General features: G+C 34.4%; 1 protein-coding gene across 2 annotated transcripts in view; it reads left to right on the top strand.

Moving 5' to 3' along the window:
• The window catches only part of LOC125681625 (uncharacterized), a 192704-nt gene that overhangs the window by 78346 nt on the left and 91677 nt on the right, over positions 1 to 22681 (top strand). For both annotated transcript variants that reach the window (XM_056153630.1, XM_056153629.1), the window contains exon 5: positions 19975 to 20165. In XM_056153630.1, the coding sequence (XP_056009605.1) occupies positions 19975 to 20165 (191 nt within the window). The remainder of the gene's footprint in view (positions 1 to 19974; positions 20166 to 22681) is intronic.

Below are 22681 nucleotides of genomic sequence, written 5' to 3'. Positions count from 1 at the left end.
TAACTTTTTTATTTTTCAATGAAATCGTTTGCTATTTATATCGTAGGTATAATATGGGACCCTTAACTGTTTGGCATCGTCAAAATTTCAATTCTGCACGCGCATGCACGTGTGCTTCAATTTGATTGGATAATACAAAACTGTTTATAACATTCATGCCAATCAAGGAAATTTAATGATATTTACAGGATAGGTAGACATGTCAAATATCTACAGATCGATGTAATAAAAATTGCAAACGCGCATGCACACGCACGTGTATTGTCTTTTGAAGGTTCAATTCTTTCAATGACCATAACTTTTTTGTTTTTTGTCAAAATCTTTTCAAACTTGTATTGTGTATGTATCTTGATATTCTTAAAGAAAGTGTACAGTCATAATTACCATCCGGCACGTGCATTCACGTGTGCTAAATTCTGATTGGACGATTTTCAAATCGCCATAACTTTCTTATAAATGATGGAAACAATATGAAATTTATACTGTAAGTATATCTATCAAATGTCTATTGAATGACATCAACATTGATGCTGAGTCATACGCACGTGCCCGTGTATGCACGTGCATAGCTTTTCTTTCATTTTTCGGGTACTAAAATGGTCATAACTATTGAATTAAAAACTGAAATGAATTCAAATTTACCCTGAGGATCTATGATATGAATGTCTGTGAAATGGTGTCAACAAATTTTCCATTATCAAAATTGCATGCGCGTGAATGCGCGTGCATTGTAATTTTTGACGTCTAAATTTGAGTATTGGTCTATAACATTTTGAGATTGCAATGAATAGATTTAAAAATTAGGTAGCAGGTATGTTTTGGGTCTGTCAATTTATTAATAGTCTCAAAATCACTTCCCTGCACGCACATGCACGTGCGCTTAATTCTGATTGGACGATTTTGAAATCCCAATAACTTTCTCAAGAGTGAAGCGATCGATACCAAATTCATATAGTAAGTATATTGTTCAAATGTCTATTGATTAGCATCAACAAAATTGTTGTGTGGTACTCACGTGCACGTGTATGCACGTGCATTGATTTCGGTCTTTGTACTTTTGAGTTGCCGTTAATTTCTCGTTTTTCATTGAACAGTTGTGAAACTTCTCTTGTACTCATATAGTAAGACTTGTGATGCATCGAGATGATCAAATTACTTATCAGCACGTGCATGCACGTACGTGCACGTGCACAAAATTCTCAGATCTCTATAACTGATTTGTATTAGCATGAAATGGACTGAATGTTATAAGATACTTATATATTCACATGCTACACAGTTTGCAATGGTCAAAAGCACTTGTACTGAAATAAATGGCACCACTTCCTAAATGGGGGAATGTTTGGGGAACATGTGTAACGGTCCCCGTTACAATAAGTACTAGTTATTATTATTATTCTTTCTTTATTCTTGTCACTCTTTTTTGTCCACGAGTGTTCTCAGAAACTACTGAAGGGATCAAGATGAAACCTTTTTAGGATGATAGAATACTCTATGTAGATGTGCGGAACGAACGTCATTTTGTCTGAAAATGCATGCATGTGCATGCACGTGCATTGGATTTTTTGTTTACAAACTTTGGAATGCGTCTAACTTTTTTATTTTTCAATGAAATCGTTTGATATTCATATTGCAGGTATAACTTGAGACCCTTAACCGTTTGGTATCGTCAAAATTTCAATTCTGCACGCGCATGCACGTGTGCTTCAATTTGATTGGATAAGACAAAACCGTTTATAACTTTCATGTAAATTAAGACAATTTAATGATATTCGCAGGATATGTAAAGATTATAAATATATACAAATCTATGTTATAAAATTTGAAAACACGCATGCGCACGCACGTGCATTGACATTTGAATATTCAATTCTTTCAATGACCATAACTTTTTTGTTGTTTGTCAAAATCTTTTCAAACTTGTCTTGTATATGTATCTTGATATTCTTAACAAATGAAAACAGTCAAAATAACTATCCGGCACGTGCATGCACGTGTACTTAATTCTGATTGGACGATTTTGAAATCGCCATAACTTTCTTATAAATGATGGAAACAATATGAAATTCATACTGTAAGTATATCTATCAAATGTCTATTGAATGACATCAACATTGATGCTGAGTCATACTCACGTGCCCGTGTATGCACGTGCATAGCTTTTCTTTCATTTTTCCGGTACTAAAATGGTCATAACTATTGAATTAAAAACGGAAATGAATTCAAATTTACTCTGAGGATCTATGATATGAATGTCTATGAAATGGTGTCAACAAATTCTCCATTATCAAAATTGCGTGCGCGTGAATGCGCGTGCATTGTAATTTTTGACGTCTAAATTTAATTATTGGTCGAAAACATTTTGAGATTGCAATGAATAGGTTTTAAAATTAGGTTGCAGGTATGTTTCGGGCCTCTCAATTTATTAATAGTCTCAAAATAACTTCCCTGCATGCGCATGCACGTTCGTTTAATTCTGATTGGACGATTTTGAAATCCCAATAACTTTCTTATGAGTGAAGCAATCGATACCAAATTCATATAGTAAGTATATTGTTCAAATGTCTATTCAATAGCATCAACATAATTGCTGTGTGGTACTCACGCGCACGTGTATGCACGTGCATTGATTTCGGTCTTTGTAGTTTTGAGTTGCCGTTAATTTCTCCTTTTTCATTGAACAGTTGTGAAACTTCTCTTCTACACATATAGTATGACTTCTGATGTATCGAGATGGTCGAATTATTTATATGCACGTACGTGCACGTGCATAAAACTCTCAGATCTTTATAACTGATTTGTATGAGCATGAAATGGACTGAACGTTATAAAATAGTTATATATTCACATGTTTCACAGTTTGCAATGGTCAAAACCACTTGTACTGAAATAAATGACACCACTTGCTGAATTGGGGAATGTTTGGGGAACATCTGTAACGGTCCCCGTTACAGTAAGTACTAGTTAAGGTCTTCCGTCTCCTGCGGAAGACCTTACTATTATTGTTCGCGTTCTTCTTCTTCAATAAGGTCTTCCGTCTCCTGCGGAAGACCTTACTATTATTGTTCGCGTTCTTCTTCTTCATTAAGGTCTTCCGTCTCCTGCGGAAGACCTTACTATTATTGTTCGCGTTCTTCTTCTTCATTATTATTATTATTTTTATTATTTTTTATTATTATTATTATTATTATTATTATTATTTTCCTTGGTAGTACACGCGTTTTTCTCAGCCATTTCTCAATCGATTTTCACGAAATTTTCAGGAAAGATGTCTTTTGGTGACGAGACTTTGCTTGCAAAATTTCGTGCTTGACGTCACTTCCGGTCAGGAGTTATCTCTCTTTTAGTGACTTTTTGAAGGGCCTTGTTGTCCACGCATCTCCTCCGTTAGTTTTGAAGCTAGAGTCTTGAAATTTCTACACAAGATAGAGTAAACATTTTAGAAGATTTGTGGGGGATTCGATTTTACCGGAGGCGATTTGCCTAAACGCTCGCCTGGACCTGAAAAAATGGATGCCAAAATTTTTCGCCGATTTCGGCGATTTTTGACCTTTGATCTCCAATATCTTTTTTCTTGCAAATATTTTGTTAAGACATGTAGAACAAAAGTTGTGCAGATTTACGAGATTTTTTCGAAAATATCAAGATTTAGGAGCTAGCCCCTTAAATTAGGGATCTAGAAGGGCTCAAAGTCTAGATCAAATATCTCAAAAATCGTTAATATTTTGGTATAAGTCAAAGAACAAAAAATGTTCATCTCAACAATCCAAATCTATTCATATAAAAATTTAGGTCATATGTTACGTAATAAGGGATTTTAAGGGCCAAAACCATAAATTTTTTACCCCTTGTATCTCGAAAACGACAAATATTTTGAAAAGCAATAAAGAACAAAAGTTGTTCAGAATGATGATCTGAACAATATGCATATTTCGTTTTTACCCTATGTGGCCCCGTTAGGGAGCTACAGTTTGGCCCCTAAAAATTACTTCTAGAAATAACTCGAGAACGGTAAAGAATTTCTAAATACTTGTTGAACAAAAAATGTTTGAAATGTCATGACCTTTCTTACGATATCAAGCAAAAGGGGCTGACCCTTTAAATTAGGGGCCCAGAAGGGTCCAAAGGTTTATGAGAATATCTCAGAAACTATTAATATTTTGTAATAAGTCATTGAAGCGGAAATGTTCATCTAAACGAGCTTGTTCTTATCAAATCAAAAAGTAGGTCATATGTTACGTAATAAGGGATTTTAAGGGCCAAAATCATAAATAATTGACGCCTCATATCTTGAAAACGACAAATATTTTGAAAAGCATTATTGAACAAAAGTTGTTCAGAATGATAATCTAAACAATATGTACATTTCGTTTTTTCCCTATGTGGCCCCGTTAGGGAGCTACAGTTTGGCCCCTAAATATTTCTTGTAGAGATAACTCGAGAACGGTAAAGAATTTCTAAATACTTGTTGAGCAAAAAATGTTTAAAATGACAAGGCCTTTCTTACGATACCAAGCAAAAGGGGCTGGCCCTTTAAATTAGGGGTTCAGAAGGGTCCAAATGTTTTGGAGAATATCTCAGAAACTATTAATATTTTATAATAAGTTGTAGAAGCGGAAATGTTCATCTCAACGAGCTTGATCTTATCAAATCAAAAAGTAGGTCATATGTTACGTAATTAGAGATTTTAAGGGCCAGAATCGTAAATATTTGACGCCTCATATCTTTAAAACGACATATTTTTTGAAAAGCATTATTGAACAAAAGTTGTTCAATGTGTCATAACCTATCGATCAATATCAAAAAATGGGTCTGTGGGCCTCATGGCTCGCCTGTAGAGTCGATTTTTGTCGATTTCAAAAACTTGTAACTGGTAAATATTTTGTAAGGACATATTGAACAAAAGTTGTTCAGTTTATCGAGATCTATCGATTGATATCAAGAAATAGGCCTATGGTCCTAATGGCTCGCCTGTAGAGTCGATTTTTTGTCGATATCGGTCGATCTCAATAACTTTTTACAGGTAAATATTTTGTAAAGACATATAGAACTAAAGTTGTTGAGTCTATAGAGGGCTAACAAATGACATCAAGAAATAGGCCCGCGGGCCTTATGGCTCGCCTGGAGAGTCGAATTTCAAACGAATTTCACCGCAACTTTGCTTCAGAAGCTTATGATATGAAAAATTGATTATATCTAAAGTGTCTTAAAGTCGGAAACTAAATTGGGACTCATTTGTCTTTTTTTTTTTTTCAACTCCGAGTGCATCAACAAATCGGACGGAAGACCTACTCGTTGCTCGCAATGAGATCGTGTCTAGTTATTTTTTTTTTTTCCCCTTTCGTCTCCGAGACCGTTGGATGGATTTTCCTGAAACTTTCACAGATTATAGACAACGATGGTACCTCAAGGCATTATTTTCATATTTTCAAAATTCGCTTCCGTTCGTGAGATACGTCCGATTTTCCGGTTTTTCAAAGAAACTTTGTCCGGGAGTAAACTTGAAAACCACTAAAGATAATCGAATGAAACTTTCAGGGATGATAGATCTATATTCTTTATGGTGCATGCACGTAATATTTTTTGTCGCCGTCACTTCTGGTCGTCACCGGAAGTGATTAAAGGAATCATAAATTTCAAACTTTTTTCTTTCAAATTGAAACCTATTTCAGTTTACTATATTTCGTACTAATTCTCAAAAAATGTTGACCCCACCGGAAGTTGAATCTCCAACTTCCGGTTATATCAAAGAAAGACCTATTAATTCTCTCATTTTTCAGAGCCATAAATCTCCGTCATGAAACTAGTTAATGAGTTGAGTTTTACATATATTATAGTCACTATAAATGTCTAGAGTAACGTCAAATATATTTGTAAAATTCACTTCCGGTCGGCAAATACGGCATATTAACTGTTTTCGTTGTACAACGTTTTTCTCAGAAACAGTAAAAGATAGAGTCATCAAATTTTCAGAGTAAATAGATCTCACGTTGTAGGCGTGCAGTAGGGGGTTAAGAATATCGGCCGTCACTTTTGGTCGTCACCGGAAGTGATTAAAGAATCATAAATTTCAAACTTTTTTCTTTCAAATTGAAGCCTATATCGGTTTACTAGGTCTCGTTCTAATTCTCAAAAAATGTTAACCCCACCGGAAGTTGAATCTCCAACTTCCGGTTATATCAAAGAAATACTATTCATTCTCTCATTTTTCAGTGCCATAAATCTCGGTCATAAAAGAAGTTACTGATTTGAATTTTACATATGTTATAGACACTATAAATGTCTAAGGTATATATAAATATTTTTATAAATCTCACTTCCGGTCGTGAGATATGGGGTGGACATATTCAAACCTTGTTTTTTCAGTTTCTCAATAATGAAGATAGATAGACGCTTGAAACTTGTAGAGTTGATCAACTAACATTAGTCCATTGTACACATACATTCAATTTTTTTATCCGTCACTTCCGGTCTATACCGGAAGTATTTGAAAAATTGTCGATTTTCCGAATTCTTCGAGTGATTTCTCAGAGATGGCTGGACATATTTTCTTAAAATTTTCAGGAATAATGTCTTATGAAATGACCTTGCTATAATTATTTTTGTTTTTATAAAATTCACTTCCGGTCGGATAATATGGCCGATTTTCTGTTTCTCAAAAGGAATTTTGTCCAGCATTTTTCTTGGAAAAGGTGAAATATAGGTTCATCAATTATTCATGGATGATCAATCTCCGTTTGCAGGCGTGCAGTATGAGGTTGAACATGTCGACCGTCACTTCCTGTCGTCACCGGAAGTGATGGAAAAAATCGCAAATTTCAAACTTTTTCTTTTAAATTGAAACCTATACTAGTTTATTAAGTCTCTTTGAAAGTGTCAAAAGAATATTGACTCCGTCGGTAATCAAAACAACTACTTCCGGTTTCTTGATAAAATACCTTTTTACTTTTCATCTCTTTGTCCCCATAAATCTCGCTTATATTTGAAGTCTTCCATATGATTTTCACATGTCATAATAAAAGTATCAACTTCTAAAGTTTTGATAATTTTGTTTTTCAAAATTGACTTCCGCTCGGTAGTAACCTACTACTTTTTCTTTCTTTAGTCTACTTCTTTTTGTTGAGAACTCTTTCAGATAGACACGTGAAATTTTCAGGGAATATCGACAGTAAAGAGTCGCTGTCATTTATAGGAAAACGCATCTGAATAGTACTTCCGGTCATTACCGGAAGTTACGAGAAAGGAGTAAAGAGTTCGATAATACATTTCTTATTCATTGTTAAGGCTTATTTTCTGATATATTTAAATGGTTTTCGCAGGAACAGAAAGCTCTTTACCGGAAGTGGTCTAACGGAAGACCTACTCATTACTAGTAATGAGTTTCTAGTTATTATTATTATTATTATTTTTCCCTTTCGTCTCCGAGACCGTTGGATAGATTTTCCTGAAACTTTCACAGATTATAGAGAACGATGGTACCTCGAGGTATTTTTTTCATTTTTTCAAAATTCACTTCCGTTCGTCAGATACGTCCGATTTTCCGGTTTTTCAAAGAAACTTTGTCCGGGGGTAAACTTGAAAACCACTAAAGATAATCGAATGAAACTTTCAGGGATGATAGATCTATTTTCTCTATGGTGCATGCACGTATTATTTTTTGTCGCCGTCACTTCCGGTCGTCACCGGAAGTTATTAAATACATCATCAATTTCAAACTTTTTTCTTTCAAATTGAAACTTATATCGGTTAACTAGGTCTCGTTCTAATTCTCAAAAAATGTTGAATCTCCAACTTCCGGTTATATCAAAGAAAGTCTATTCATTCTCTCATTTTTCAGTGCCATAAATCTCGGTCATGAAACTAGTTAATGAGTTGAGTTTTACATATATTATAATCACTATAGATGTCTAGAGTAACGTCAGATATTTTTGTAAAATTCACTTCCGGACGGCAAATACGGCTTATTAGCTGTTTTCGTTGTTCAGCGATTTTTTTCAGAAACGGTAAAAGATAGAGTCATCAAATTTTCAGAGTTACTAGAGCTCACTATGCAGGCGTGCAGTAGGGGGTTAAGAATGTCGGCCGTCACTTCCGGTCGTCACCGGAAGTGATAAAATGAATCAAAAATTTCAAACTTTTTTCTTTGAAATTGAAACCTATATCGGTTTACTAGATCTCGTTCTGATTCTCAAAAAATGTTAACCCCACCGGAAGTTAAATCTCCAACTTCCGGTTATATCAAAGAAAGACTATTCATTCTCTCATTTTTTAGTGCCAGAAATCTCGGTCATAAAACAAGTTAATGGTTTGAATTTTACATATGTTATAGACACTATAAATTTTGATGATAGTAATGGACTTGGGATCACTAAATTACCCTAGAAATTGAATTTAGTTAAAATCCGACAACCTTGAGTTTTTGACGTTTTTTGGCCGCCATCTTGAAACGGCGGCCATTTTGAAAATTTGAAAAGTTGATATCACCCCTCCTAGTGACCCCTTATCACCTCAGAAAGTTTGAAGTGGATCAGTCGAAGCGTGTTCATATAATCGTGCGGACAAATTTCTCACTAAAGAAGAGGAAAAATAAGAAGAAAATAATAAGTCCATTTCCACCATCAAAATTTTTTTTCGAACCGCCATTTTCAAAATGGCCGCCATATACCGAAATCTTTGAAAGTGTTAAAATATCTACAACGTTTGGTTTCTGGGGGTAAATTGAGGATCCGCAATTCATTTCTAGAATCAGTATTTCCTTCTAACAATTTTCAAATGTTTCAAAATGGCCGTCATTGAACAAAATAACTGTGTTTGGATGCCAACACAAATGTCTCCGAGCACCTCCCCATGTCAGAAATGGTTTTTGATGCCAGATCAGGATTCTCAAAAATCCTAAAAACTAAATTTGGTTGAAATCCGATGGACTTGATTTTTTGGCCGCCATTAGTATATGGCGGCCATTTTGAAAATGGCAGCTCAAAAAAAATGTTGATGGTGAAAATGGACTCGGGGTCACCAAAATACCCTAGAAATACAATTTGGTTGAAATTTGACAACCTTGATTTTTTGACGTTTTTCGGCCGCCATCTTGAAACGGCGGCCATTTTGAAAATTTGAAAAGTTGATTGCACCCCTCCTAATGACCCTCTATCAGCTCACAAAGTTTGAAGTGGATCAGTCGAAGCATGTTCATAAAATCGAGCGGACAAATTTCTCACTAAAGAAGAGGAAAAATAAGAAGAAAATAATAATAATAATAATAAGAATAATAAGAATAATAAGAAACGGAGCAAAAACAATATGTCTCCGACACTTTGTGTTCGGAGACATAATAAGAAACGGAGCAAAAACAATATGTCTCCGACACTTTGTGTTCGGAGACATAATAATAATAAGAATAACTAGAAATGATCTCGTTGCGAGCAACGAATAGGTCTTCCGTCCAATTTCTGACGAGATAGGACCTTGACTGGAACAATTCAATTTGTGAATTAGTGAAGAACGACTATACATGAAAGAAATAAACACATACATGTAAGACGTGATTTATCAATTGTAAACAATTTCGGTTTTATTTCATTCACTTTCAAGTATCTCAGTAGTCCATAAAACGACTAAAAATTCCAATTGAACAACGTAGGAACCCACACTAAAAATTTCCATAAAAAATACTGAGTTTTTGGACAACTACCGGTTTCAAACAACCAACTTCCGGTTTCGAACAACCAACTTCCGGTTTCAAACAACCAACTTCCGGTGGAAATGATATGACTTATTACACTCTATTAAATAATTTTATGAGGATTAGAATTTAAGAAATGAAATATTACATATTTTTATGGTACTTCCGGCGGATGACGGAAGTGACAGCAAGAAAGTTGAAACACGTATGTCACATCTACAAGTCACTATCTAACTTTCCTGAAAGCTTCAAGACTCAATCTTTGAGTATTGATGAGAAAACACTTGGAGAAAAAACCCCGGAAATCGTACATATTTAACGAACGGAAGTGAATTTTGAAAAAAAAAACAATAATTCACTATACTCTGAAGATGGATAATGTGAATTATATATTTGAAAATCACAAAAACACTTGCTTTATAAGCGAGAGATATGATAGCAAAGAAAAACCATTTTTCCGAAGTTTTTCTCTAAAAACCGGAAGTTGCTGGTTAAACTTCCGGTAAGATTAACATTTTCTGAAACGCCACAAGAGATCTAATTAATCTATGCAAGTTTTGTTTCAAAAGCATAATTTTGAAATTTGGCGTTTCTTTGGTTCACTTCCGGTAACGACCGGAAGTGACGGATAATAATGATAAACCTTTATTACAGAGCTACAAGTCACCATCTATCATCCCTAAAAGTTTGAAAACTCAATCTTTAACCGTTTATGAGAAAACGCCCGGACAAAATGTCATTTGAAAAACGGAAATTCGGCTGTAACTTGCGACCGGAAGTGAATTTTGAAAAAGGATTAAAGATTACTCCAGAGTTGGATAATGTCAAAAATATCTGTAAATATCGTAGTAAAAAGTTGATAGATAAGCGAGATATGCGAAGACAAAGAAATATCAATTTTTCGAAGTTTTTCTCTAAAAACCGGAAGTTGTTGGTTAAACTTCCGGTAAGTGTTACATTTTTTGAAACACCGAAAGAGACCGAATTAATCTGTGCAAGTTTTATTTCAAAAGCATAATTTTGAAATTTGACGTTTCTTTTATTCACTTCCGGTGACGGACGGAAGTGACGGATGGCAATGATAAACCTTATTTCAGAGCTACAAGTCACCTTCTATCATCCCTAAAAGTTTGAAGACTCAATCTTTAACCGTTGATGAGAAACGCCCGGACAAAATGTCATTTGAAAAACGGAAATACAGCCGTACCTTGCGACCGGAAGTGATTTTAGCAAAACCAAAAAAAAAACCATTCTAGACAATCCTATTTTACATTTTTCCTGAAAGTTTCATGAAAATCTATCCAACCGTTTTTGAGAAATCGCGTGCACAAAATCGGTAAGAAAAAGAACAATAATAATAATAACTAGACACGATCTCGTTGCGAGCAACGAGTAGGTCTTCCGTCCGATTTGTTGATGCACTCGGAGTTTAAAAAAAAAAAAAGACAAATGAGTCCCAATTTAGTTTCCGACTTTAAGACACTTTAGATATAATCAATTTTTCATATCATAAGCTTCTGAAGCAAAGTTGCGGTGAAATTCGTTTGAAATTCGACTCTCCAGGCGAGCCATAAGGCCCGCGGGCCTATTTCTTGATGTCATTTGTTAGCCCTCTATAGACTCAACAACTTTAGTTCTATATGTCTTTACAAAATATTTACCTGTAAAAAGTTATTGAGATCGATCGATATCGACAAAAAATCGACTCTACAGGCGAGCCATTAGGACCATAGGCCTATTTCTTGATATCAATCGATAGATCTCGATAAACTGAACAACTTTTGTTCAATATGTCCTTACAAAATATTTACCAGTTACAAGTTTTTGAAATCGACTGATATCGACAAAAATCGACTCTACAGGCGAGCCATGAGGCCCACAGACCCATTTTTTGATATTGATCGATAGGTTATGACACATTGAACAACTTTTGTTCAATAATGCTTTTCAAAAAATATGTCGTTTTAAAGATATGAGGCGTCAAATATTTACGATTTTGGCCCTTAAAATCTCTAATTACGTAACATATGACCTACTTTTTGATTTGATAAGATCAAGCTCGTTGAGATGAACATTTCCGCTTCTACAACTTATTATAAAATATTAATAGTTTCTGAGATATTCTCAAAAACATTTGGACCCTTCTGAACCCCTAATTTAAAGGGCCAGCCCCTTTTGCTTGATATCGTAAGAAAGGCCTTGTCATTTTAAACATTTTTTGCTCAACAAGTATTTAGAAATTCTTTACCGTTCTCGAGTTATCTCTACAAGAAATATTTAGGGGCCAAACTGTAGCTCCCTAACGGGGCCACATAGGGAAAAAACGAAATGTACATATTGTTTAGATTATCATTCTGAACAACTTTTGTTCAATAATGCTTTTCAAAATATTTGTCGTTTTCAAGATATGAGGCGTCAATTATTTATGATTTTGGCCCTTAAAATCCCTTATTACGTAACATATGACCTACTTTTTGATTTGATAAGAACAAGCTCGTTTAGATGAACATTTCCGCTTCAATGACTTATTACAAAATATTAATAGTTTCTGAGATATTCTCATAAACCTTTGGACCCTTCTGGGCCCCTAATTTAAAGGGTCAGCCCCTTTTGCTTGATATCGTAAGAAAGGTCATGACATTTCAAACATTTTTTGTTCAACAAGTATTTAGAAATTCTTTACCGTTCTCGAGTTATTTCTAGAAGTAATTTTTAGGGGCCAAACTGTAGCTCCCTAACGGGGCCACATAGGGTAAAAACGAAATATGCATATTGTTCAGATCATCATTCTGAACAACTTTTGTTCTTTATTGCTTTTCAAAATATTTGTCGTTTTCGAGATACAAGGGGTAAAAAATTTATGGTTTTGGCCCTTAAAATCCCTTATTACGTAACATATGACCTAAATTTTTATATGAATAGATTTGGATTGTTGAGATGAACATTTTTTGTTCTTTGACTTATACCAAAATATTAAAGATTTTTGAGATATTTGATCTAGACTTTGAGCCCTTCTAGATCCTTAATTTAAGGGGCTAGCCCCTAAATCTTGATATTTTCGAGAAAAGATCTCGTACATGTGCACAACTTTTGTTCTACATGTTTTAACAAAATATTTGCAAGAAAAAAGATATTGGAGATCAAAGGTCAAAAATCGCCGAAATCGGCGAAAAATTTTGGCATCCATTTTTTCAGGTCCAGGCGAGCTTTTAGGCAAATCGCCTCCGGTAAAATCGAATCCCCCACAAATCTTCTAAAATGTTTACTCTATCTTGTGTAGAAATTTCAAGACTCTAGCTTCAAAAGTAACGGAGGAGATGTGTGGACAACAAGGCCCTTCAAAAAGTCACTAAAAGAGAGATAACTCCTGACCGGAAGTGACGTCAAGCACGAAATTTTGCAAGCAAAGTCTCGTCACCAAAAGACATCTTTCCTGACAATTTCGTGAAAATCGATCGAGAAATGGCTGAGAAAAACGCGTGTACTACCAAGGAAAATAATAATAATAATAATAATAATGAAGAAGAACGCGAACAATAATAGTAAGGTCTTCCACAGGAGACGGAAGACCTTAATAATAATAGTGGAAAAGAAACATAAGAATCACTATAAGGTCTTCCGTTGAGACGGAAGACCTTAATAATAATAAACAGTAGAATCACTAGAAGGTCTTCTGTTGGAAACGGAAGACCTTAATAAACAGTAGAATCACTAGAAGGTCTTCCGTTGGTAACGGAAGACCTTAATAATAATAACTAGATGCGATCTCGTTGCGAGCAACGAGTGGGTCTTCCGTCCAATTTTAGATGTGATGAGATAAGAATTTGACCGAGATTTTCGTTCATAAATAATGATACAAATATATTGTCTAGACGTACAATTTAGCTTCGGTAATGTTTTACAAATATTGATCATTTAAGTGCTATAAATTAAAGAATCTCTGCCGCTCTCGGCCACTAATTAAAGGGGTCAGCCTTTTTTTCGACAAAAAAGTTAATAATGTTATTTACTACGATACAAATTCGAGACTGATCAGGCGAGTCATGTCGCCCGGAGGCCTATTTTTTTATATATATCATTCTAGATATATCTCGCAAAACTGAACAAATTTTGTTCTACATGTCCTATTAAAATTTTCTTGAGAAAAAAGTTATTGATTGCGACATTTATCAGACTGTTAAGGCGAGTCATATGGCCCGTGTGCCTTTTTTTTGATATCGTTTGAAAAATCTTGCAAAACTGAGTAACTTTTGTTCTACATGTCTTATCAAAAGTTTTTCGAGAAAAAAGTTATTGATTGTGACACTAATCAAACTGTTCAGGCGAGCCATGAGGCCCGTTCGCCTTTTTCATGATGTTGTTCGAAAGATCTTGCAAAACTGAACAACTTTTGTTCTAGATGTCTTATTAAAAGTTTCTTGACAACAATTTTATAGATTGCAACAATAGCCCAATTGTTCAGGTGAGCCATGAGAACTGCAGGCCTATTTCTTAACATCGTTAGTTAACACTTGCGAAACTGAAGAACTTTTGTTCTACATGTCTTGTAAAAAGTTTCTCGAGAAAAAAGTTATTAATATTATTAATTGCGATACAAATTCGAATGTTCAGGCGAGCCATGACGCCCTGAGGCCTGTTTTTCTTTTTATCATTAGATAGGTATTGCAAAACGGAACAACTTTTATTCTACATGTCTTATCAAAAGTTTCGTGAGAAAAAAGTTAATCATTGTAACAGAAATTCAATGGTTTAGGCGAGCCATGAGGCCTATGGGCCCATTTCTTGATATGACACGAAAGATCTCAATAAACTGTACAACTTTTGTTATATATGTCTAAGCAAAATATTTACGAGTAAAAAGTTATGATTTGAAACGTGGAAAAAAATGGGACACTTTTTAAAACTCCATTTTCGACCCCTACCGAGCTTCCATACTAGGCACTTCCGGAAATTTTTAAAACCCATGTGCACAACTACAACATTTGGTCTAACATCACTGAAAATTTCAGCACTCTAGCTTTTATCGTTTTTGAGATTTTGGCTGGACAAATGGTCATCTGAAAATCGATAAAAGTTGGATAACTTCCAACCGGAAGTGAATTTTCAAAAATCAAAAAAAAAATATATAAATTTCAGATAGCAATGCATCAACCCTAAAAATTTGAAGTAAATCGATTAAGCCATCTCTGAGAAATCCTCTGCACAAAATCGGTAAGGAAAAAAAAAAAAGAATAAAAATAATAAGAAAAGTGAAAAATCAACAACAGAATAATAGTAGGTTCTTCCGCTGAAGACGGAAGACCCTAATAATAAACAGTAGAATCACTAGAAGGTCTTCCGTTGGTAACGGAAGATCTTAATAATAATAATAAGAAGAAACAGTAGAATCACTATAAGGTCTTCCGTGAAGAACGGAAGACCTTTAAGACCCATCTCATGACCGTACGGTCAGTGGAAATGTAGGCGGAGCCTAATCTAAACAGATGTTATTTACCTGGAGTGGCCAGGGTCTACCAAGGTGTTAATTGCTATATCCCATGGCACTCAAAGAAATACACAGAAGCAGAACATGGCAGAAATCTACATGTCCATGCTTTTTTATAGTTTTGATATACACAGGACCTGTCTCAGGGACCTCTGCAGAGTTTCTGTAGTCATAGTGTTTGAATAATGGTTGTATTCCTAAGGGTAGCTGACACACATTCTACACCCACCCCTCTTTCTCTCTGTCTGTCATTGACTCAATGAATAATTTCTGTTATAAATATAGAGGTATCATAAATTGATGACATAAATTATTTCAGTAGGTTACAAGTGTTAGAAATTATTGTGTAAGTTATTGTTTGATTTCTGATTGTGTAATTTATAATACATGTACAGGTATATAGAGGGGGGAAATTACAATTATATTGAAATTGCATTGTTCAGGTGCCTTTTTAAAAACAATCGAATTACAAGAAAATAGCAGTTGTGGACAGGTCATTGCTATCAAAACTCGGGTATACTGGCCTTCCTCAAGATCTAAAGAATGCCTGTAGATACTGGCTGTTATTGTTATCAAAACACCTCTCTGGGGTAGCCCCAGACCACAGTGTCTGCAGATGTCACTCCACCTGAGATCTATTGTTAAATGTTTGATTGGCAGGCAGCTTACAATTTGGGGGTGTCAACTTAAAATTGGGTCTTTAATAAGAAACAGTAGAATCACTATAAGGTCTTCCGTGAAGAACGGAAGACCTTAATAATAAGAAACAGTAGAATCACTATAAGGTCTTCCGTGAAGAACGGAAGACCTTAATAAGAAACAGTAGAATCACTATAAGATCTTCCGTGAAGAACGGAAGACCTTAATAAGAAACAGTAGAATCACTATAAGGTCTTCCGTGAAGAACGGAATACCTTAATAAGAAACGGAGCAAAAACAATATGTCTCCGACACTTTGTGTTCGGAGACATAATAAACAGTAGAATCACTATAAGGTCTTCCGTCTGGAGCGGAAGACCTTAATAATAAGAAAAGTGAAAAAGAAACAATGCAATAATAGAAGACCCTAATAATAATAGAGGAAAAGAAACATAAGAATCACTATAAGGTCTCCCGTTGAGACGGAAGACCTTAACAAAAAGGTCTTCCGTTGGAAACGGAAGACCTTAATAATAGAGGAAAAGAAACATAAGAATCAATATAAGATCTCCCGTTGAGACGGAAGACCTTAATGATAATATGTCTTACGGCGTGACCGCGTTTGAGGGCGAAGCAAAAAATATTGGCATTAGTATCTACATGTAGACCCATAACAGGACCAAAAAATATCCCGAAATATTAGCACCTAACGTGTAAGGACAGAGCTCAATCAAAGTATTCTAACTTTAGACATTTTTGATCCGCCTATTCATTGAACGAGGGAAACGCTATGCAAATGATGTAAACAGTGCATTGTGACGTCATATTCAGCGTCGGTGTTTAGCAAATGCACAAACATTGGAGACATTGCATTGTACAAACGCGTTTTAAATCGAGAAGTGATTATATATGATTAAGAAAATAAGATGTACATGCTTTTATGGATGTAACATCTCAGAACGACGTTAACTTGGGTACACGAGATTCAAAATGGAGAAATATATGTCCACGCGATAGTATTCGAATTGACGCCATTGGGACCAAAATTTTCGAGTTCCATAGGTATGGTTTAATTTTTCATTGGTTTTCTATATTTTCCTTTTAAACATGTATATATGTGTTACCTATAGGGAGAGCTTCGCTCTAACGGCCCTTCGGACCGTGAGAGGGCTTCGCCCTCTAATAAGAAACAGAGTAAAACCAATATGATCCCAAACTTCGTTTGGGTAACATAATAAGAAGACATAGAGTAAAAACAATATATTCCCAAACTTTGTTTGGGGAATATAATTATAATAGATTGATGAAGTTCTCAAATGATACCTCATATGTTTGAAATCGTTCTCATTTTTTATGAATCTCATAACTAAAGTATATCGTAGATTTTAATTGCTGAAATAATATGTCTTACGGCGTGACCGTGTTTGAGGGCGAAGCATAAAATATTGGCATTAGTATCTAGATCCATAAGAGGACAAAAAATATCCCGAAATATTAGCACCTAACGTGTGAGGACAGAGCTCAATCAAAGTATTCTAACTTTAGACATTTTTGATCCGCCTATTCATTGAACGCGGGAAACGCTTTGCAACTGAGGTAAACAGTGCATTGTGACGTCATATTCAGCATCGGTGTTTAGCAAATAAACAAACATTGGAAACGTTGTACAGTTCGCGTTTTAAATCGAGAAGTGATTATATATGACTAAGAAAATAAGATTTACATGCTTTTATGGATTTTATGTAACATCTCAGAATAACGTGAACTTGGGTACACGAGATTCAAAATGGAGAAATACATGTCCACGCGATAGTATTCGAATCGACGCCATTGGGACCAAAATTTTCAAGTTCCATAGGTATGGTTTAATTTTTCATTAGTTTTCTATATTTTCCTTTTGAACATGTATATACGTGTTACCTATAGGGAGAGCTCCGCTCTCACGGCCCTTCGGGCCGTGAGAGGGCTTCGCCCTCTATTACAATTCTTAATCATAAAATTTTATACTTTGAAAAATCATTAATGAAATGCTCAAGTTTTCAAAGGATATCTCGACTCACCTACAGTGAGTTAGTCGTGTTTGTTGCTGTATATTTTCTTTTTTCAAATTATCTCAAATATACCTGTACTGCCAACTTCACAATCACCTAACATTTCTGTCAGGTAATCTCAATATTTTTTTATCAAAACTGTTAAAAGTTCTCATATGTTCAAATAATTTCTTCAAAAAATATTTCTCGTATTTACATATTGTAAATAGTTCTCAAATATTTCTCAAATCGTTCTAATTTGTTCAATAATTTCCATTACTAAAGTATCTTGTCTCTGATCATAGAAACCTCAAAACTGCTAAAAGGGAAGTAGTCTTAGATTTAAAGGTAATTGAATGTTCAAGGTATCAAGATATTTCGATTCAAAGTATATTGTGTTTTAGCCGTGTATGTTCCTGATTTCCTAAATTTTTATCCTATTTTCTCTCATTTCTAAATCATTGGCTTCTATTAGATATATATTTTAGTCTTCTAACCAGAGAGTAATTTCCAATGAGAAACCCGATTGAAATAATTTGAACATTAATCACAGATACCAAACCCTACCAAATGTTTACTTCTTTTCTTTGGTCAATAGCTTTACCGATAGGGCTTCAATTTATGATCCAGAACAGTGGTCAGACGCTAGGGTCGAGCCCAAATGAAATAACCTATTCAATATTTAATTCCTCGTTACTTTTGTGTATTGTATACTTAAAAGGGCATTAGCTGTCATTTTTTTTTTTTTTTTTTTTTTACCAAAAAGTCAATTCCTTGAAAATTGACTCGTCTTATATATTTCAGTAATGACACCAGTATTTAATGATTTCAAACACTTTTTACCCTCAAAACAAGCACATGAATATGTGATTCTAGTGCTTACATGAATAATGTCTTGCAATAATTCTTTCTTATATATTTCTTTACACTAAAAATGGTTTATTAGGTTTCTCTTCTTTTTGTACAAAATAAATGTTTTTATTAGTCATTAATATAAATTCCCATGCCAATGATAGATTTTTTTTGGGGGGGGGGGGGGGAATGGTTGCAATCACTTTCACACCTAATACTCCTTTAAGAAATAAATTTCATTTTTTAAGCTAGCACGATTCATGAAGAATACTGGAGTGAAATAACCTAACCTCATGTATTTTCGACTATGAAATTTATTTCAGCATTTCGCGAATTCTATGGTCGTTATAACGATCTAGTTTGCCAATACAACCTATCATTGGGTCAAATGCTGTCTAGACGTGTTTCATGCCGATTGTTAGTCCGTTCGTGGCGCGCTGGTTTTGACTACGGATAACTCCGTTTACCTGATCAAGATATAGGGCTCACAGCGGGTGTGACCGGTCGACGGGATGCTTACTCTTCCTAGGCACCTGATCCCACATCTAGTATATCCAGGGATACGTGTTTGCCCATCTCTCTATTTTGTATTGCTTATAGGAGTTACGATATTGATCACTGTTCGTTATCTTCACCTTTTACATTCTACTTTCATTTTTGTCGGAATTTTCAGTCGTTAAAACGCACGTATGATCTGTATTCATACGCGCTTTGTTTACAACTGCAATACGTTCATGAGGAAATCGTTATCGTTACAATTTGAAGAAACAGCAAAGGCAAAACATTGAAAATGTAATTATATTGTTATGATAAGCATGTAATTGTCTTTCCAAATTTGTGATATTCCCTACTCCATGGGTCACTTGGTTTCTTACAAGAATTTCAAATGCTTGTAATGGAGTAGCGTGTTAATAGAATCTCTCATTTTTTCGCCCCAAAATTAGGAATCCTCCAGAATCAACTCCTTTGCATATCATTGACCTGTTGACCCATTTTTAACATGTATTTACATGCATACAAAACAAAATACTATGGTAACTCTTAAATCAACATTGTAGGTGTAATTACATGTATAAGGGAAGTTCATAACACGAGCTTTATTTTCAGGACGATATGTCCCAACTGCTGAACGAACAAATATTACATATCCAAAAGTACACTCTTGTCTTGCAAAAATTTCTTGCGTCTGTAATGAATATGTGTCTATAATAATCAAATAAATGACATGCTGTGATTTAAGACCTCATGAAAAAGAAAACCTTATATCCTAAACTTCTATCATACAGGAGGGTTTTTCTTCAATGATAATCACCATCTACGATCCATCTTACGATCTAATGCCAGGAACACCAACAGTAAAACCATCATCACCACCAAAATACACTGGAGGTTATGGTTCTCACAAATTTACCATCATCTGTAAGGACATCCCCAATGGCGGAGTCAATAAGACTGTTGCACATGTGTTCCAAGAGACGTAAGTTGCCTATTAAAATATTTCACGTTTGTATATATTTGGAAGTTATTGCGCACTTATTCAGTCAAAGTGAACTGATAATATTTGTACTTTTGAATACTGAAAAAAATGTTTGTTTGGAATTTTACCATATTCGTTATATTGTGATATAGACAGATGTAAAATATACATATTGTTAGCAATATACAAAAGTAGCAGACATTCAATGTAGCAGTCAATGATGTACGGATGATATAGACAATTGCCGTTTTCGATTGGCAAATGTTGAAATAAACATGATCATGAACGAAGTGCATATGAATTAAACGAAGAAAACAAATACTGAATAATGTTTTATTTATATTATACAAAATCTTGATTCTGCATTGACGGATTTCTGGTGGTCTTAAATTAAAAAACGTCAAATTGCTACTAATTCAAACCCCTTTAAACATCATGATTCTATTTATATGTAAATGAAATCATACACGGAAAATATACAGTAAATAGGAAATAAGATCGATGTAAATTGTATGATTTGTATATAGAGTATAAACTACATGGCTTGAAAAAGAAACACCTTTAATCCAAGAATTGTCCAATTAATACGGCATTTGTGGTTTTAAAAGATGCATTACTCTATTTGCCCATTAAGTATTTCTGAGGGTCGATCCTCAAATAGCACATCTTAACGAAACACCTTTCAATTATTATGGGGATCAAGGAAATATTTTTTCAATAAACTGAAATTATAACAAATATGATAATTCTAAATTAGTCAGATATCTAATACAACTCAGAGTTCCTTAAGATATTTACGAAAAACTTGAAATTTCAGTTTACCTGCCATCAAAAGGTATATGTAGCTGACTTCCTTAAGCGTGATATCTGAAAATTGATGACATATCACGATACCCAATATCACTACTCGCCATACGTATCGTTGTAAGTTAGTTAAATACATTATATAAACGCGGAGTTCCTTTAGGTATTCACACGGATCTTGAAATTTCATTGTACCGATAATCAAAATGTATAAGTAACTGATTTCCTAAAGAGCAATATCTGAAAATTTGTGGCGTACCAAAACACCATCTATCACTTCTTGCCATGTGTATAGTCGTACATTCGTCAGATATCTAATACAAACATTAAGTCAAACATAAAGTTTCTTACTTATGTTGAAATTTCAGGGTAACTCGAATCAAATTGTAAAAGTAGCAGATATCTCAAAATGGATGGCATATCAAATGATTGAAGGTCTGAATTCAATCCGTATCACTTTTAAAGTAAACACCAGGGCCGTAAATTAACCTTCAATTTGGAGGAGGCAGGAAATTAGGCGGGGGTCTGGGGGCCGCCCAGGCCCCCAGACGCTGAGCACATTTTGTGCACACTGAACACGTTTCGTGCAAAATCCTTGATTCTAGGGCCTTCTAAGATGTTACTTGACTAACTCATTCTAAAAGAAAGATTTGGAATGCTTTTTAAGGGAGGTATCATGTTCTTAGTTATTGGAAACAACATAAATTCTAATGAACTTTAAATTTTAAATTTTTTTGGCTCAAAAGTTGGAGGAGGCAGCTGCCTCCTCCGCCTCCATGTAATTTACGGCCCTGATCACTCAGTTGAAAAAGTTTATTCGTAATTTGCATTGCAACATTATGCATTTTGGGGATAATTGAGCATGAAATTTCATACGACTCCTCGTCCTCTTTAGAAATAAATCTGATAGATAATAATTTTCAAACTCATTAACCTTTATCTGGTAGCGAGCTATCAGTAATTATAACTTTTATATTTTGTAGTAGCTGGCTACGAGTAAATAACTTTTCTTACTTTTAGTAGCTGGCTACTAGTAACTGGCTACTAGTAGCTAACTTGTTTGTTTTGAACATATTTTATTGATGAAATCAAAAGGATTGGGAACAAGTTCTGACAACTTACAAGTCCCTCTCCTAAAATATTACAATATGTCATGCAAGGTAATAATTAACAGGTATAATGTACAATGATTAAACAAATCTACAAGTTTCTTCTATAAATTTATGAACAACTGAAAAAATAGTTATATTAGTTTGCAGAGGTAAATTGATATCACCGCATAATAACAATTTTGTATCAATATTAACCAAGTCAAGCATGAAAAGGCGATTAAAAAGATCATTTCTAGCCCTGGAGTAATTTTTACAAGCAAAAAAGAAATGATATATATCTTCATTGGTATGTCCACATGTACAAAATTGAGAATTTGTAATATTTAATTTATAAAGATCATAATTAAGTATACAGTTGTATCTTAGCTTTGTATGAATAATGTTGATATATCGTTTTCCAAAAGAGTAATATGATGGTGGTATTGTAATGTCTGTTATTATATTTTTGCGGAATGAATTGATTGAGATGGCTTCTCTGGTTTCTACATTTAATAAATTCCACTGTTTTACAGAGTCAGGTACAAATGATTTTTTGAATAACTCTAATCTGCATTTTGGAATGTAAAACTTATCATTGTTTCTAGTATTATAAAGGGATAT

The sequence above is a fragment of the Ostrea edulis genome, chromosome 2 (genome assembly GCF_947568905.1).
Source record: "Ostrea edulis chromosome 2, xbOstEdul1.1, whole genome shotgun sequence".
Taxonomy (NCBI): Eukaryota; Metazoa; Mollusca; class Bivalvia; order Ostreida; family Ostreidae; genus Ostrea; species Ostrea edulis.
This window is presented reverse-complemented; position numbering and strand designations above follow the sequence as displayed.